This window comes from Capricornis sumatraensis, chromosome 7, assembly GCF_032405125.1.
Source record: "Capricornis sumatraensis isolate serow.1 chromosome 7, serow.2, whole genome shotgun sequence".
Taxonomy (NCBI): Eukaryota; Metazoa; Chordata; class Mammalia; order Artiodactyla; family Bovidae; genus Capricornis; species Capricornis sumatraensis.
Genome location: NC_091075.1, coordinates 70,146,109 through 70,164,034, shown reverse-complemented (window position 1 = coordinate 70,164,034; position 17,926 = coordinate 70,146,109). Strand labels below are relative to the sequence as shown.

The window sequence follows — 17,926 nt, the reverse complement described above, 5'->3', positions numbered from 1 at the left end:
AAAGGAATTTTATTCACTTTATATTTTCTTTATAAAATGTAAAAGAATACTTTCATGGAAAATGGTGTTGTATTCTCCAAGACTGAAATGGAAATAGATAAGTTATACTTCCTATCATGTGTCCATATTTCATTAAAATGTAATTAATATCTATATTTATTAATATTAATATGTAATCAGTGACCATTGGGTAGTATGCTTTGTCATTTTAACTTTCAAGAACTAGTTTCCCCAAGTAATATTAACAGTAAACTCTTCACTTAATATAAGCAATCTGTTTATTGTATTTTTCATAATATATATTATATGTTTCATAATATATAAAGGGTAAATGAAGTATTATTGATTAATGAACTATCAGATATCTTTTTGCAATGTAAACAAAGAAAAACTTAGTAGCCTTAACAACTGGGGTCATTTGAATCCAAGATGGTGCTCAATGTTTTGAAAGCATTGTGATTCTCTAGCTTTTTCAGATTGTGAGACCAGTGTCCCCCCATGCTTCTTATTCTACAATGTAAGAAGATAATAATTTTTAGTGATAATTAGTAGTCTACAGTTGATTGGTTTATCTCATTAAACAAATGTATTGCTTCAGTCTGCCCTCCTTGTCACTCAGATTGCAGACTTCATTAAAAAGGAACCTTAAAATTTAGAGACACTCTCTGATTTACATATGGATGTTTTATGGGTGGGTTATTAGATCTTATTTTTATGATGATTATTAATAAGTGGTAGTAGTGTTGTATTGCAGAGAAGGCAATGGCACCCCACTCCAGTACTCTAGCCTGGAAAATCCCATGGACGGAGGAGCCTGGTAGGCTGCAGTCCATGGGGTCGCTAAGAGTCGGACACAACTGAACAACTTCACTTTCACTTTTCACTTTCATGCATTGGAGAAGGAAATGGCACCCCACTCCCGTGTTCTTGCCTGGAGAATCCCAGGGACGGGGGAGCCTAGTAGGCTGCAGTCCATGGGGTCGCTAGGAGTCGGACATGACTGAAGCGACTTCAGTTTCACTTTTTACTTTCATGCATTGGAGAAGGAGATGGCAACCCACTCCAGTGTTCTTGCCTGGAGAATCCCAGGGATAGGGAAGCCTGGTGGGCTGCCGTCTCTGGGGTCGCACAGAGTCTGACATGACTGAAGTGACTTAGCAGCAGCAGCAGCAGCAGTGTTGTATTGATGGTATTACAGCAATAAGAAATTATAATTCTAATAAGAATTTCTAATTCTAATATGGAATTCCTAATTCTTATTAGAAATTAGAATTTCTCCTTAAGGCATTTTTGATTTGAAAAACTAAATGAATAGCAAATTTAGAATAACAAATAATTTTGTTTTCATCTCTGTGTTTTTCTGGTAGTTTTGATGAGGGCAGAGAAAGGAGATGGTGTTTAGGTAAAACACATTTTGATTTCAACCTTTAATATCATGTGAGACATGAGTATTTTTAATTCGTATCAAATTATGTATCCGTGTATTTTAAAGGTTTCAGGCTGTGAGGAAGAAGTTTGTGACAGAATTAAAAGAACTGCGGCAAAAGGAACAAAGTCCACATGTGGTACAAAGCGTCATCAGCTTAATAATGGGAATGAAGTTTTTCCGAGTGAAAATGTATCCTGTAGAAGATTTTGAAGCATCATTTCAGTTCATGCAGGTGACCTACCCTTTTCAACTGCAGTGATTAGAATTAGCCTAACGGTAGTTGCTTTTGCTTTAAATGACTTTTTTAAAAGAAACAAGATAAATATGAATTAATGATAAGAGTTAATTCCTTATTCCAAGTGTTAAATTGTCACAAGTGTGAATTAACTTTCTTTTTAAATTTGAGCATGAATTTGAACTTAGTTTTCTGATAAAATTGCAGAATGTTTAAGAAATTATTGTGATATTATCATTTCTTAATCTTCTTCCTTTGTTAATCTAATATATCTTTTTCTCCTCTCAAGGAATGTGCTCAGTATTTCTTAGAAGTAAAAGATAAAGATATAAAACATGCACTTGCTGGTTTATTTGTGGAGATTCTTATCCCTGTAGCTGCTGTAAGTCCATTTTTATTTTTACGTTGTATTTGAAAGTCTCTGTTCACTGAAGAGTTACCAGATGATACATTCTTACTTTCTCATAATCTCGTAGACAATAAAGTGGAAACTTTGAATGTTATGTGGGTGTAGGGAAATCTTCATTAGACAAATAGCAGAACACTGATCAGTCTTTTAATTAAAAGAACAAGCCCAGGCCCTTAAGATTTAGAGACCATTAACAGGCAGTGTTTTTGCAACCTGGAAGTAATGCTTATCTCAAGTAGCTCAGCATAACACACTGCATTTAATGGCATTTGCTCCTTACAGGGTGGCTGCCATTTTAATGCTTCTGAAGAATTTAAAAGTACTGTGACATATATCTTAGATTTTACAGGACTGTCTCACTTTTAAATGTTCATTTGTATAGTTGCCATAACATTCATCATACCTGTCAAAATATGTATCCTAAGTTATTTATAAAATATGATTATTATAAATATGATCATGGTAACTTCTAGGGAAACAGATTTATGAAAGCTTTTCTTGGTCTAAATTCATTGTATTTCTCAAAATTAATTTGTAGTTACTACTAACATGTGTGTGTATTAGTCCCTCAGTCGTGTCCAACTTTTTGTGACCCCATGGATTATATAGTCCGTGGAATTCTCCTGGCCAGAGTACTGGAGTGGGTAGCCTTTCACTTCTCCAGGCAATCTTCCCGACCCAGGGGTTGAACCCAGGTCTCCCGCATGGCAGGCAGATTTACCATCTGAGCCACCAAGGAAGCCCACACACTAGTCACATAATGTGATATAAATAGGATTTAGGGATTTTCGGGCTTCCCTGGTGGCTCAGACGGTAAAGTGTCTGCCTGCAATGTGAGAGACGCGGGTTCATTTCCTGGGTCGGGAAGATCCCCTGCAGAAGGAAATGGCAACCCACTCCAGTACTCTTGCCTGGAAAATTCCATGGACAGAGGAGCCTTGTAGGCTGCAGTCCATGGGGTCACAAAGAGTCAGACACAACTGAGCGACTTCACTTCACTTCACTTCAGGGATTTTAGCATACTTAGACATGCTAGAATTTTTTTGCTTCCTTTGTGGCTTTTTTGTGTGTGTGGTATGTGATAATGCTATTTACTTTCAGTTTACCATGTACTGCTGTATGAATGATATTCTTTATAGTTATACATACACACACATATTTCATTTTTAAAAACTTAATGGAGGTAAAATTGACTTAAACTACACATATTTAAATTGTACAATTGGACATATGTATATATCTGTAAAACCTTCACCGCGATGAAGATAGTGTACATTTCTACCATCCTCCAAAAATGTCTTCATGCTCCTTTTTAATCCCCACTACCACTCACCCCACATTTTTCTGAGATCTAACCATGGATCTTTCTATTCCTCTACTTAGTTTTGGGTTTCCTAGAATTTTATACTAATGGAATCTTTCACTACAAACTCTTTTCTGGTTTCTTTTGCTCTGCATAATTATTTTGAGTTCCAGCTATGTTACAGAATGTTTATCAGCAGTTTATTCATTGTTGACTAGTATTCTATTGTATGGATGCACAGTTTGGTTGTGTATTTACCTGTTTGGAGATATTTGTTCCTTAGAAGTGATTTGAGTTACTGCTTATCCATTCCGAATTGTCATGTGTGCTTCCCCTTTGTCTGAAAATCTGTTTTTACCAGGTATCTGAGAGTATGCTGTAGTTTTCAAGGCAGTTCATCAAGAGGAGCAGATTGTAGGAAGAAAGACTTTTGACTGTGGTCCGTTATTACTGTTGCCTAGTTCTTCTTTAATGCCATGTTTACTTTTTTAGTTTATTTACTAGGATTGCACACTAACAAAGTACCACAAACTAGGTGGCTTAAACAGCAAAAATTTATTGTCTCACAGTTATAGAGGCTAGATATCTGAGACCAGGGTGTTGGCAAGTTGATCTTTTTGAGTGCTGTGAGGAAGATCTGTTCCATGCCTCTTACCTAGCTTCTGGTAGTTTGCTGAAAATCTCTGACATTCCTTGTCTTGTAGAAGTTTCACCTGATCTATGCTTCATCTTTACATGGTGTTCTCCTTGTGTGCATGTCTATGTCTGCATTTCCCCCGCTCTTTGAGGACACTAGTCATGTTGGAGTAGCACCCCCTTCCCCCGCCAATACACACATACTCCAGTAGGACCTTATCTAGCAGATATAACTAACTATATCTGCAATGATTTTCTTATAAGGTCACATTATGAGGTATGTGGGGTTGGGACTTCAGTGTTTGAATTTTGGGACAATTCAGCCCATAACACCTGCCTCTGTACATGGAGCTTCTTCTGTCTGGAACATTCTTACCACTCTAATAACCCCCAGCCTCCTTTCTTAGTTGACCTCTGCTTGTTTATTCATTATCTGTATTGAGTGCTTCTTGTGTGTCAGGGCCTCTCCTATACACAGAGTAGAACAATGGTCAGGGTAGGTAAGACTTTTTTACTCTTCTATATCTTACATCCAGTTCAGCTAACTCAAAGTCACTGAATATGTACAATATGCAGTATGCCAGATGTGTTGGTGAGTACTATGGAGAAATGTAAAGCAAGGTAGGGCCCTAAAAATGCTGCAGTGGGTAGGGGAGTTGAAATTTTAAATAGAGTGATTAGGAAGATCAGGCTTCCCTGGTGGCTCAGCTGATAAATAATCCGCCAGCAATGTGGGAGACCTGGGTTCGATCCCTGGGTTGGGAAGATCCCCTGGAGAAAGGAATGGCCTCCCACTCCAGTATTCCGGCCTGGAGAATTCCATGGACTGTATAGTCCACGGGATCATAAAAGTTGGACGCGGCTGAGCGACTTTCAGCAAAGGCCACCACCTTGAAAGGGATGATAACAGTTGACCAAAAACTGAAGGAATGCAGGAGCAAGGCATACCAGATTTGGGGGAAGACTTTCTTAGGCAGAAGGAGCCAGCACAGTCATCCAGAAGCAAGAGCATCTTTGATGTGTTCTAGGAATAACAGAGATGCTAGTGTGGCTGGATCCCAGTGCAGGGGCCAGAGCAGTGGGAGATAAGGTCAGAGAGGTTACATGGGATGCTATAGTATCTTAGGCAAGGAAATGCTGGATTCAGTGTATATATTACTTCCTTATGGAGTTTTTCACTGGGGTCCGTTCTGAGTGCCCTAAGAGCACACAGAATTTTCTCTTGGAGCTTTTTTTGTCCCACATATTCATTGTCTGTTCACTTGTCTCTAGTCTCTGCTTGTTCACCCAGGGCGGGGACCTGGTTTGTCTTATTTACTTTATGGAACTTCCATTAGATACTCAGAGAATTATTAACCAATTTCAAACCTTACAAAACCTCTTTGTAATCCTGTATAGTTTGATGTAACATTTGTAACCATTTTCTTTGTTTTTGTATTATCTTTTTACCAAGGCTGTGAAAAACGAAGTGAATGTTCCCTGCTTGAAAAATTTTGTGGAGATGCTTTATCAGACTACTTTTGAACTGAGTTCCAGAAAGAAACATTCATTGGTATGAGAAACATTTCAAACCTTCACATATTTATTTGGAATTTTAATAATTGATTTATGAATTTTGTAGAGATTTTTTTTAGTAGAATTTAAAGAGAATTATAAAACTTCAAATTGTAAAATATCCAAAGTGTAAACACAAGGGGGAAATTTTACCTATTTTATCCTGCTCTTTTAAAAACTGTATGTTCTTAATTTTATTAGCTCTGTATTTAGTAGGTTATTCAGACTTTATTCTAGGTTTTGACAGATGCTTTAAATTTTGTATTAGAATATGTAAAGTGAAAGTGTTAGTCACTCAGTTGTGTCTGACTCTTTGCGACCCCGTGGACTATAGCCCGCCAGGTTCCTCTATCCGTGGGATATTCCAGGCAGGAATACTGGAATGGGTTGCCATTTCCTTCTCCAGGGGATCTTCCCAACCCAGGGATTGAACTTGGGTCTCCTGCATTGCAGGCAGATTCTTTACCATCTGAACCACAAGTGAAACCCGTATTAGAATATAGGAAAATTTAAATGTAGTAAGAAGTGAAAGTGTTAGTTTCTCAGTCGTGTTTGGCTCTTTGCAGTCCTGTGGACTGTAGCCCGCTAAGCTCCTCTGTCCATGGGATTCTCCAGGCAAGCATACTGAAGTGGGTTGCCATTCCCTTTTCCAGAGGATTTTCCCAATCTAGGGATCTAACCCAAGCCTCCCGCATTACAGTCAGATTCTTTACTGTCTGAGCTACCAGGGAAGTCCAGTTTGATATTATAATAAGTTGTATTCTGAAGCATGTGATTGTCTATATAATTACATCTTCTCTTTTCAGAAATTTAAGGTGATTTTTTTCCCCATTTAACCATACACTTCAATGACTTTGAGGGATTTTTCTGTAAATTTGTATGCAGCTTAGAGAAAATGTGCAATAGTGGATGAGTACTTGACCACTTAAGATAGAGGTATAATAATAATCAACAGTGACTGTGCCAGGCACTAAGCCAAGTGCTTTCCACTCTTTATCTTACTTTATGCCTCAGAACCCTATAGGATATGTGTGATGATCATCCTCTCTTTTCATGTTAGGAAAGTGAGACCTCTAGCACTTTAACGTATAAGTGACTGGAGCACACACTCCCTAAAGTCACCTGATGAATTGAAAGCTGAAACATTACCGTTGGTCTGTGCTCTGACCCCCAGGGCCGCTGTTCTAGTTAGAGGAGTATTGGGTCTAGAGAGAAATAACAGCATATTTCTAACTTGGGGAGAGGTGATAGGTCAGGAAATTGTTCTTACAGAAAAAATGCCCTTTGTCATTTCTTTGATTATTCCCTGATTGTATTTTTTATTACAAACAGAAAAATGCTAATAGAATTTTTTTTATGAGAATGAATGAAATATAATTGACAAGTCCAGTGCTGCCCTTTTTATGAAAAATCTTAATTCTGTTTCTTCCTCTCCTTTAGGCTCTATATCCATTAATTACCTGCCTTTTATGTGTCAGTCAGAAACAGTTTTTTTTAAATAACTGGCATATTTTCCTACAGAACTGTTTGTCACATTTAAAGGTAAGACTTAATCTCATTTCTGACCTGTAAAGACTGACTGTAGTACATTCACTCATGCATGTATATTAGACAGTATATAATAAAACTTTTAGTACTATAGTTCATTTGAATAGAGATATTTTACCATATTTCTTTTCTTATACATACTTCATTTCTTCTATAGGGAATCATGTTACAGACATGAATAAACTATTGATTAAATTTAGTTGGTCTTAATGAATGCAAAATTATATATTTTTAATGATTATTTATAATATCTTAGATTTAGCAATATTTATTAATTCCTTTAGAATTTTAGAGTATTAGTTAATCTTATTAAATTCTTCAAATTGTTATTTTGTGTTTTCTTTTGAGAAAATTCAGTAATGTTGGCTCAAGTCTGAATAAAATGAAAACAGCCTTGATAAAATATCACTAAAGGCACATTTAGTGTAATTATGCCTGGTCAAATCTAGAAGGATGGTTCTTGATCCTGACAGCTCCTGAAATGTTCTGGGTTGAATCAAGGGATAATTACTTGTTATTAACAGTATTTGGCACATCTGTGTTCAGTCTGAAAAGAAAACTATGAGGTAGAAGGATCTTCCCAGGATACTCTGCTGAAGGATCTCACAGGATCTTTTCTTCTGTGGACAGGAGCACAGTTAATATCTGACACAGAATGGAAATGTTCCACATCTGAATGTCATATGAACACTGGATTTGAATACTGTTTTGATGCATAAATGAATATATTTGAATATCTGCTTACATATTATAGAAATATGGCTGCCAAGTCACTTCAGTCGTGTCCGACTCTGTGTGACCCCATAGACGGCAGCCCACCAGGCTCCCCCGTCCCTGGGATTCTCCAGGCAAGAACACTGGAGTGGGTTGCCATTTCCTTCTCCAATGCATGAAAGTGAAAAGTGAAAGGAAAGTAGCTCAGTCATGTCCGACTCTTAGCGACCCCATGGACTGCAGCCTACCAGGCTCCTCCGTCCATGGGATTTTCCAGGCAAGAGTACTGGAGTGAGGCGGACATGGCTTTTTATTTTCTGTTATTCCTCTAAGTTAGGGTTAAAACTGAAAATCTTAAGCTTTGAAGATAATGAAACCAAGGCACAGAGAGATTAACTGACTTATCTCTGATCCAACAGCTAATCATGATGTGAGAAATAGGACTGGCTCTCTTTTTCTCACTTTTAAAGATTGATTTACTGGGCAACATTATTATATATGCATTTTTTAAATGATTTTACATATCATTTTGAAAAATACTTTTATTTCTTAGTAAGATATACTAAAAATAGGTCTTCCCAGAAGTATTTTTGGCTGTTTCCCTCCATAATATACATACATTGATGTTATTCATATTTGGATGAGAATTGATATATTCTCTTTGCTTTATTTATGAAAATTCTCAGGATTAGTCAAACTGGTTAAATTCTTTATGCCATGCAACCAGAAAATAAGTTTTGTTATATTGTTTCTGTCCTTATTTTGGTAATTCATACAGATTTAGGTGCTGAAAGGGAGGTGATAATTTTCTGGGTAGTATGATTCTTCAAACTTATAATAACATATTTTAAGGCACACAGTTTAAGTGTTTCTGGAAGATTGCTTTGTTTCATGACAATTCATACTTTTCTGTTGCTTGTTGGAATGTTTTATATATATACGTTTCCACCTAACATATTTGCAGTTCTTTCGCAGTACCTTAACTTTTTTTTTTTTTTTTTTTTTTTGTCTTAAGGCTTTCATTTAAAATGCTGTTTTCTTTGAACCCTTACCTCCTATTAAACATTTCTGGCATATTGTCCATTTTCATTAATGGCTGTGTCAATCTGCCAGGCTAAAGGAGATAAGAGCCACTTAGCATGAATATTTGGAATATAGTTGTCTTGACCATTAACCCTTAACTTACATTAAGGCTCTATTCAGCAGAAATTTTATGACTTGGTTCCTCCTTTTTAAGTTTTATATACTGTGGCTACGCTGCATAGTTGAGGTAAGGAGTTGAGTATTCAGGGAAAAACTATGTTAGTTATCTGTTGTGACAGGTACAACTTATTTGATTTGTATATAGGGAAACCTGGCCCAAGATGAAGGTCTTCCCTAAATTGATTTTGCTTTGAGATTCAAGTAATCTCTTGATCTCAAAGTAATCTTTAACACTGTTTTTAGAACTACTACTTCTTAAAATAAATTTTTATTAATATTTATTTTAGGCTAGATTTTCTAAGTATGGTATCTCATTTAATTTTTACTATAACTGAGGCGAATAGAGATAAGATTTGCATCTAAATCCATCTAGTTCCATAGTTTTTGTTCTTTCTGGTCTACCATGTTACCTTATAATGTACTAAAAAAGAATATTGCTATACTTAAATATTTAAAAATGTGCTTTTGGCTATAATTCTGGGGTATTAAAAAGGCATTATTCTATAGATTCATAGGAATAAAAATGATACATTTTCAAGGTACTTTAAAATAGTGCACAGTTTTTAAAAAATTATCATACTAGTTTTTTAAATTGGTGACCAGAAAAATGGCCATTAATCTGTAGGTCCATAAAAGCATGAGAGAACAACAGTTTATTTTCACTGAAAATGTTAAATCTGCTATTTTTCTCCCAAATGTGATTTGGTAGTTTCCCATGCCCCTGTATTTATGTCAGTTGAGGTCATTATTTTAAAAATGATTTTAAAGCTTCTGAAGAATAAGAAAGAGAGGAATAAGAGTAGGTGCCATATAAAAATAATTGAAATATTTTTTCTACAGTGTATGCTTCTTTTCTTTTAAAAATGGAAACTTGCCTAAAATTAAATGCTGTACTTTTAGAGGAAAAATTAGACAGTTGAAAATTTTAACTATTTTCTCTCAGCTTCAGTGTTGTAGGTGTATCCCATGATCCATGATGCCCAAATTATAGAATTGTTTTCCCTCAGTGTTTCTAGCCACTGTCTTGGAAATTTCAGATTTCTTCTAAATAGAGACCTTGGTGAAGAGCTGTCTTGTTTTGTGCTTATTTTCATCTAACATGCATGTGCTGCATCTCATGTTTATGTTTGCTGTCTCACATTGCTTTATTTAGATGCCATCTAACAACAGTATCAGAAAACAAATAGAAACTCTCCAGGTGAGTCGTGTTGATGTTACAAAGTAAAATATTGCTTTATCTCCTTAAGTGTGGCTTTTTTCCCCCCTTTACCCATTGCTGCCTTGCATGTCCAATGTATTTATTCAAACCTGCTTCTTGTGTTGTAAAAGAAGAGACGCATACAGCAGGAACTTTCTACCAAAGGTTTATGTTAATGTGGCCCCAAGAAGATGAATTTAATAGAGAGATATGATACCAAATACTGATCTTTAGCCATCATCTTCCATTTTAATATATTCTATTTAATTTATGTTAGCTGTTATGATACCTTTTTATATAGTTTTTTTAATAAATTATACTTTTAAAATATTTTCCAATGAAATTAAAGGGACAGTAACTCTGACTGAATATGATTTTGATGCAACACTTTAAAATTTCAATCCTACTGGTTTAAGTAAATCTCTTTTTTTGTTTTTGTTCATAGTAGGAAAAGGTGAAGAAACACTAAAATGATTGCTGCCAAGAGCATATTTGACTGACATCAAAACTTTATTATATGTTAATAAAACTGGACTTTATTAATGTAATCTGATTATTCAAATTAGACCAGAACTGTAACTAGGGAATTATGTATCTTTGTTTAAGGATTAGATTAACTGAGGATGTCTTTATTATTCAGACATGTATAGCAGCATTTCATTGACCAAATAAACAATTATATTATTTTTAATCACTTTTTATCTTGTTTGGCATTGTTCTTTATAAAATAAATCTGCTTTATAAAACACAGTAGTCCATCTTGGAAAGTTTGAAAATCAAATTTTATTTCACGTCAGATGCCTCAGCATATAAGATATTCTAAGTTATATGAGAAGAATTTTTATGTGAATTAGACTTAGATTTTTAATATGTAATTTATTACATGTTGGTTTATAATATTCATATTTTGAAAATATAATTAACAAAGTGAAAGTAGTATTTGTAATGTACCTAAAACTAAGTGAAAGTGAAGTCGCTCAGTCGTGTCCAACTCTTTGTGACCCTGTGGACTGTAGCCCACCAGGCTTCTCTCTGTCCATGGGATTCTCCAGGCAAGAATACTGGAGTGGGTTGCCATTTCCTTCTCCAGGGGATCTTCCCGACCCAAGGATCAAACCCGGGTCTCCCGCATTGCAGGCAGACACTTTAACCTCTGAGCCACTAGTGAAGCCCAAAACTGAACTCTTATTTTGATATCTGAGACCTTGTATTTAAGTGCTAGAAAAGAAAGTATTTCAGAAAGCTTGGTTGTTACATTAGAAATATACATTGTGTGTAACTATATATGTTACTTTATTTATATTAGTAATAAATTAATAAAAAAACTACTTGGGGAGTATATTTAAAATTTGGAATCATGGATTTGACAGTAGAGGAAAAGACTGATTTTTAGACTCTGACGAACTGAATAGTTGATATTCCATTCTGAATTATATCAAATCTTCATATACATAGATGTACAAAATTATAGCCATTACCTTCTGTAGGGGGGATCTTTCTGACCTAGGGATTGAACCCAGCTCTGTTGCATTGCAGGCAGATTTTATCGTCTGAGCCACCAGGGAAGCCCTATACTTTTTTCCCCCTAGTTTTTGTCTTTTTAAAAAACAACTCCAGTAGTAATCTTTTTGCATTGCTTCTAATTATCGGGAGCAGATGTCTATTTTTCTGTAGTCTGAGAAAATACAAGATAGAATGGCTCAGCTACTTCATATTTAAAAAGTCCCTTTTGTCCATTGTTACATATAAAATAATTGTTTAACAATAGCAAATCCCTCAAGCCAAATTAAATAAATGCTAATTTATAGGACTAAATGCATTATAATTAACAGATGCATAAAGAATTTCTCCTAATAAAAATGATTACTAGCTAATTTCAAATTTTACAGTTAACTCTCACTACATGACTTGTCATTTGAGAATTTCACTTTTTATAATAGCTCATATGAGGAAAAGGTTTGTTGACCAAATTGTACCCGAAATGGGTGCTTTTCTCATTTTAAATAATAATGTTCTTGTTCTAAACTAAAAATTAAGGGCAAACACTTGACACATACTGAGCATTTAAGATGTGCTAGGCAGTGTTCCAAGTGCTTTTCACATAATATAATAACTTCCTTAATCTGTGAGGTAGGTACGGGGTACCTTGTACCCTAATCTACATTTTAGAGATGAAGAAACTTTCACCAAACAATGTAACAGTCTCCAAGGATGAGGTTTGGCTAGTTATTCCTAATTTCAGAGTCTATGCTTTTAACCCACCATTCCATATTTTTTTTTAATATAATCACTCAATAATATTTTGCATTGTTTCATAAGTGCAAATATCTATAACAACATTTGGTGTTCTAAATTTTAACTGTTTATGAACTACAATGAATTATGGCAAAGATGAATAATCCTTTCATGATTATGTCAGTATTGTGGGACCCATTTACCATCAGGTAAGTTGAACTATATACACAGAAAATACATAATTCTAGTATTTTACTCTTTTGTTTTGAGAATACAAGGAATGACTCAAGTCCCTTATTTATGGTTGCTTTTGAGCTTTCTGTACTTACCATATACTAAACATATACTTACATATTGAAACCTGTTTTGTATTCAATAAAAAAGGGAATGGAAAGGGCTTTTAATTGTTGATAGAATATAATTGATCTTAAATTTATTGCAAGTACTTTAATAAATAAGCTTATTTTTATTCTCTTTTGTTTCTAAACAGAATAAAGATCCCAAAATGTCTCGAGTTGCACTGGAATCTTTGTATAGATTGTTGTGGGTCTATGTAATTAGAATAAAATGTGAAAGCAACACTGTAACTCAAAGGTGAGTGCCTTTGTTTTAAAGCATATTTCAAATAACATCTTGGTTAAAAAAAAATAACCACACTGATGAATATTAGTTAACAAAAATACCTTGAGGAGGAATATGAATTACCTTGACAGGATGGGAAGGATATTTTGCTAATGTTTTGTTACTTTCATTGTCTCATCATGACTAAATCTTTTCTCCTTCTAGTCGTCTTATGAGCATAGTGTCAGCACTTTTCCCGAAAGGTTCACGAAGTGTGGTTCCTCGTGACACACCTCTCAATATATTTGTGAAGATTATTCAGTTCATTGCTCAGGTGAGTGACTGACTCATAATACATATATACGTGGAAGTTATAAGAGTGACTCAGACTCCTAGAATTTGTTACACATCTAAAAGCATGGTAGTAAAACATTTATTAATACTGAATAGTGAAAAAAGTATGCTTTAAAAAGTAAAAAATAAATGAGGCTAATGATTGATTTGTGTGTGTGTGCAAAATATGTTTAAATCATTGATCTACACACTTGGAGAAGGAAAGGAAATTCCCACAAATGGAAGCACTCAATTTAGAAAGAGTTGAGGAAATCTCATAATCCTACTTTTAGTCTATAAACTAATTAATGCCCGAGTATTTTGAAAGATAGTGGAACACTGTTTTCATAATAATATTAATCTAGGTTCTCAGGTGCAGACACTAGAATCCACTGTAGAGAGCTGAACCCAATGGGGTCTTTTTATTTTTATTTTTTGACCGCCATGTGGCATGTGGGATCCTAGTTTCCTGACCAGGGATTGAGCCTGTGCCTTATGTAATGGAAGGGCAGAGTCTTAACCACTGAACCACCAGGGAAGTCCCCAAAGTGGTCTTTTAAGGAGTATAGATTGTTTACAGAATTGCTGATAGGACAGAAGAGACCGTAACACTGGACTCCCAAGGGAGCTGCTGCCTCTGCCACAGTCAAAACAGCTGCCAAATTAGGAAGCATACCCCCAAGGTGCTTCAGAATCATGCTGCTACCATGATCCCACCAGTAAAACAGATGCATTTCTCCCTGTCCTCCTCCTCCTCCTCTACCCCAGTTCCCTGGGTTTCAATCACATTCTGAAGCCTCTTGTTCAAAGGCATCCTGGGAAATGTCATGTTAGCTTTGGAGCCTCTGCAGTAAAGGCAGGTTTATTTGAAGAGGAGTAAATGGAGACTGAGTAAGCACATCTACATTGTCTTTTGTGACATCAGCCCTGGAGAAGCATAGGTAGGGTTACCGTCTCAACTTAGGAAAAACACTGGGATTCCAGGATGTTCATTGAGTTCTCTTTGAACTAAAACTGTTGACAACGAAGATGACCCATAAGGTAATTATTCTTGACAGTGAAGAAGTAAAGACTATTTTAAAAAATAATACATTTCTATTTACAGAAGCACCAAATTAATGATAATTAGGTAAGTATAAATGTGTCAGCAACATGAATGAAAGCAGATTGTGCTTTAGATCTGTGGTTCAGAGAACTTTTGCCATTTTATCACATCCCTTCTTCTAGGGTTGTACCCACTCCCTTGGATTAATCACTTCACACCAGCATTCCTCCAGAACTATAGAGCTCCTCTCAAACATCAGCTACTCTTGGTTGACTTTTTCTTTTTCCTTGGAGATTACCTTACTGGAGCCCAGTTTTTTCTGTCCCAGTTTGAATTTCTTGCTCTCCGGGCCTGCTGCATAACTATTATCATGAAGCTTCCTTTCATCATTATTTTGGAAATTACTTCACTTAGATCTTCAGTATGATTTTGGTAAATGAGTGTTTAAAACTTATATCCTACTGGTTTGGGTATTAAACTAATCATTTGATAATTAAATCACATATATATAATCATATACTTTTAACATTCAGTTCAGTTCAGTCGCTCAGTCATGTTCGACTCTTTTCGACCCCATGAACCACAGCACACCAGGCCTCCCTGTCCATCACCAACTGCCAGAGTCTACCCAGATCCATGTCCATTGAGTCACCGATGCCATCCAACCATCTCATCCTCGGTCGTCCCCTTCTACTCCTGCCCTCAGTCTTTCCCAGCATCAGGGTCTTTGCAAATGAGTTAGCTCTTCACATCAGGTGGCCAAAGTATTGGAGTTTCAGCTTCAACATCAGTCCTTCCAATGAACACCTAAAGGACTGATCTCCTTTAGGATGGATGGGTTGGATCTCCTTGCAGTCCAAGGGACTCCCAGAGTCTTCTCCAACACCACAGTTCAAAAGCATCAATTCTTCAGCCCTCAGCTTTCTTTATAGTCCAACTCTCACATCCATACATGACTACTGGAAAAACCATAGCCTTGACTAGACAGACCTTTGTTGGCAAAGTAATGTCTCTGCTTTTAATATGCTGTCTAGGTTGGTCATAACTTTCCTTCCAAGGAGCAAGCGTCTTATAATTTCATGGCTGCAATCACCATCTGCAGTGATTTTGGAGCCCCCAAAAATAAAGTCTGCCACTGTTTCCACTGTTTCCCCATCTATTTGCCATGAACTGATGGGACCGGGTATCATGATCTTAGTTTTCTGAATGCTGAACTTTAAGCCAACTTTTTCACTCTCCTCTTTCACTTTCATCAAGAGGCTCTTTAGTTCTTCTTCACTTTTTGCCATAAGGGTGATGTCATCTGCATATCTGAGGTTATTGATATTTCTCCCAGTAACATTAATTCATACGTATTCTCCTTTTGTCCAACTAGATTCAGGAACTTCTTCTGGTCACAGACAAGTATTCTTGACATTGTTTGTGTAATTCTTAACATGATCCATGGTTTGGGAAGATTCCCCAGAGAAGGGAACTGCTACCCACTCCCGTATTCTGACCAGGAGAATTCCATGGACAGAGGAGCCTAGCAGGCTACAGTCCATGGAGTCACAAAGAGTTGGACATGACTGAGCTAGCGTGATAACCTAACATATACTGGCAGAGCCCTGTTTTATTTAGTTTGCTTTATTTTTCCTTGTAGATACTGCACTTTTTTTAAAAAATCAAATTGAAGGTTTGTGGCAACCCTGTGTTGTCAGATGATGGTTAGCAATTTTTAAGCAATCACGTATTTTTTAGTTAAGGTTGTGCATTGTTTTTTAGGTATAATACTATAGTACAGTTAATAGACTACAATATGGTATAAACATAATTTTTATATGCACTTCTAAGCCAGAAAATTTATGTGACTTGCTTTATTGCAGTCTAGATCAAACCTACAATATCTCCATAGCATCCCTATAGCAGAAGAAACTTCTAAGATTTTATTGATTATTTTTCTCTTTTCTAGGAACGTTTGGATTTTGCAATGAAAGAAATAATATTTGATCTTCTCAGTGTTGGAAAATCTACTAAAACTTTCACCATTAATCCAGAGGTAAAAACATTATAGTAATTTACTATCCTATATAATTAAAAAAAATTTTTTTTAGAGCCCAGTTTCTGGAATCAGAACTCTTAGGCTTAAATTCCTAGTTAAAGACAAATTAAAATAAATGTTATTTCCTACTTCTTTGGTCCTATTATTCCCTAGTAAACTCCTATTTATACTTTAGATATTAAATTTTCAGATTGTTTAAAGATGTTTTGTGAACTAATTGCTTATTGGACTCTAATGACACTGGAGAATATATAAAATTATTGTGCTGGTTCTTCTCATAATCAAATCTTAGGTATATATTTAGTAGTTTAACAAGTGAGCTGGAAAGTTATTGAAGCTTTTTACTTGTCGGATTTTTAAGATAGGTTAATAATTATTTCCAGATTTTTAAAGTGAGCAAAAATGACTGATTTTTATAGATGACATGCTTAACAAAATGTCTTCTATGACTATGTGAAATGACCTTTTGATATTTAGACTAATTTCACCAGCGTTATGTCATATGTAAAGACAGGAGTAAACCTGAAAACCTTGATCTTGGACAAAAATATATATATAAAGAAAAGTTTTATTTTATTCCTGTATTCCAGTGAACTGTCTTACACACCCATTGGGATGCATATGTCCATTTAGCACTGGTGTAGGTCATGAATAGTGACAGCTTGGGCTGAGATGGTATGGTGGATAGAGAGATAATTTACTGAGAAAAGAAACACTGAGAAGATACTGAGTTTGTGGGGAAAGTGCCTTTTGGTTTGAACATGGTGAATCTGAGGCATCTTTTTGACATCCAAGTAGAAGTATCAGATTGGTCTAAGGGTTCAAGCTCAGAGAAATGAGGCTTAAAATTAGGGGTACTCTGGTACGAGTGGTAGTTGAAGACATGTAAATATCTGAAATTACTTTGGGAGAGAACACATAGTGGTAAGAAAAGGCAGCCTGGGAACTTGCCTTGAGGCAGCATAACGTTTAATACCCAGGTAAAGGCGGGTAAATCTGAAATGCAGGTAGATAAGATACAGCCCACAGTGGTACAGATGTAGTCAAGGAAGGGAGTGTTTAGAAAAGAAGAACTCTTCGGCTGTGTTCCATGCTGCTGAAAAGTCAGATAGAATGAAGGAAAAATGCCCACTGTTTTGAGCAGTATGCTCACTGATGAGTGAGAGGGAAGTATTAACGGGGAGGGATCATTCCATTATGCTAGTTGAGTATAGTGAACAGGAATCGGATATGTTCAGTTAAAAGGGAAATGTTGAAGGTGCAAGAAAGAGAAGGAATGATTTGATAGTGTAATTTCCCAGTAATGCAAGAGCAGGTAGGATTCTATATAATAACTAGGAATATCAGCACCCCTTGATTGTAATAAGAGCAAAGGAGAGGAAGAAAAGGTGCAGATATAAATAGATCAGTGTACTTTGTAGTGAGAAATTGAGGAAGATTGGTGGTTTTTTCCTATGACGTGGAAGACAAATCATCTACTCA

General features: G+C 35.8%; 1 protein-coding gene across 1 annotated transcript in view; it reads left to right on the top strand.

Moving 5' to 3' along the window:
* Positions 1 to 17,926, top strand: part of FRYL (FRY like transcription coactivator) — a 215,933-nt gene that overhangs the window by 107,793 nt on the left and 90,214 nt on the right. Inside the window, exons 9-15 of the mRNA XM_068974804.1 lie at positions 1,493 to 1,661; positions 1,954 to 2,046; positions 5,466 to 5,564; positions 7,007 to 7,108; positions 12,955 to 13,058; positions 13,251 to 13,359; positions 16,355 to 16,441. Coding sequence (XP_068830905.1) covers positions 1,493 to 1,661; positions 1,954 to 2,046; positions 5,466 to 5,564; positions 7,007 to 7,108; positions 12,955 to 13,058; positions 13,251 to 13,359; positions 16,355 to 16,441 — 763 coding nt within the window. The remainder of the gene's footprint in view (positions 1 to 1,492; positions 1,662 to 1,953; positions 2,047 to 5,465; positions 5,565 to 7,006; positions 7,109 to 12,954; positions 13,059 to 13,250; positions 13,360 to 16,354; positions 16,442 to 17,926) is intronic.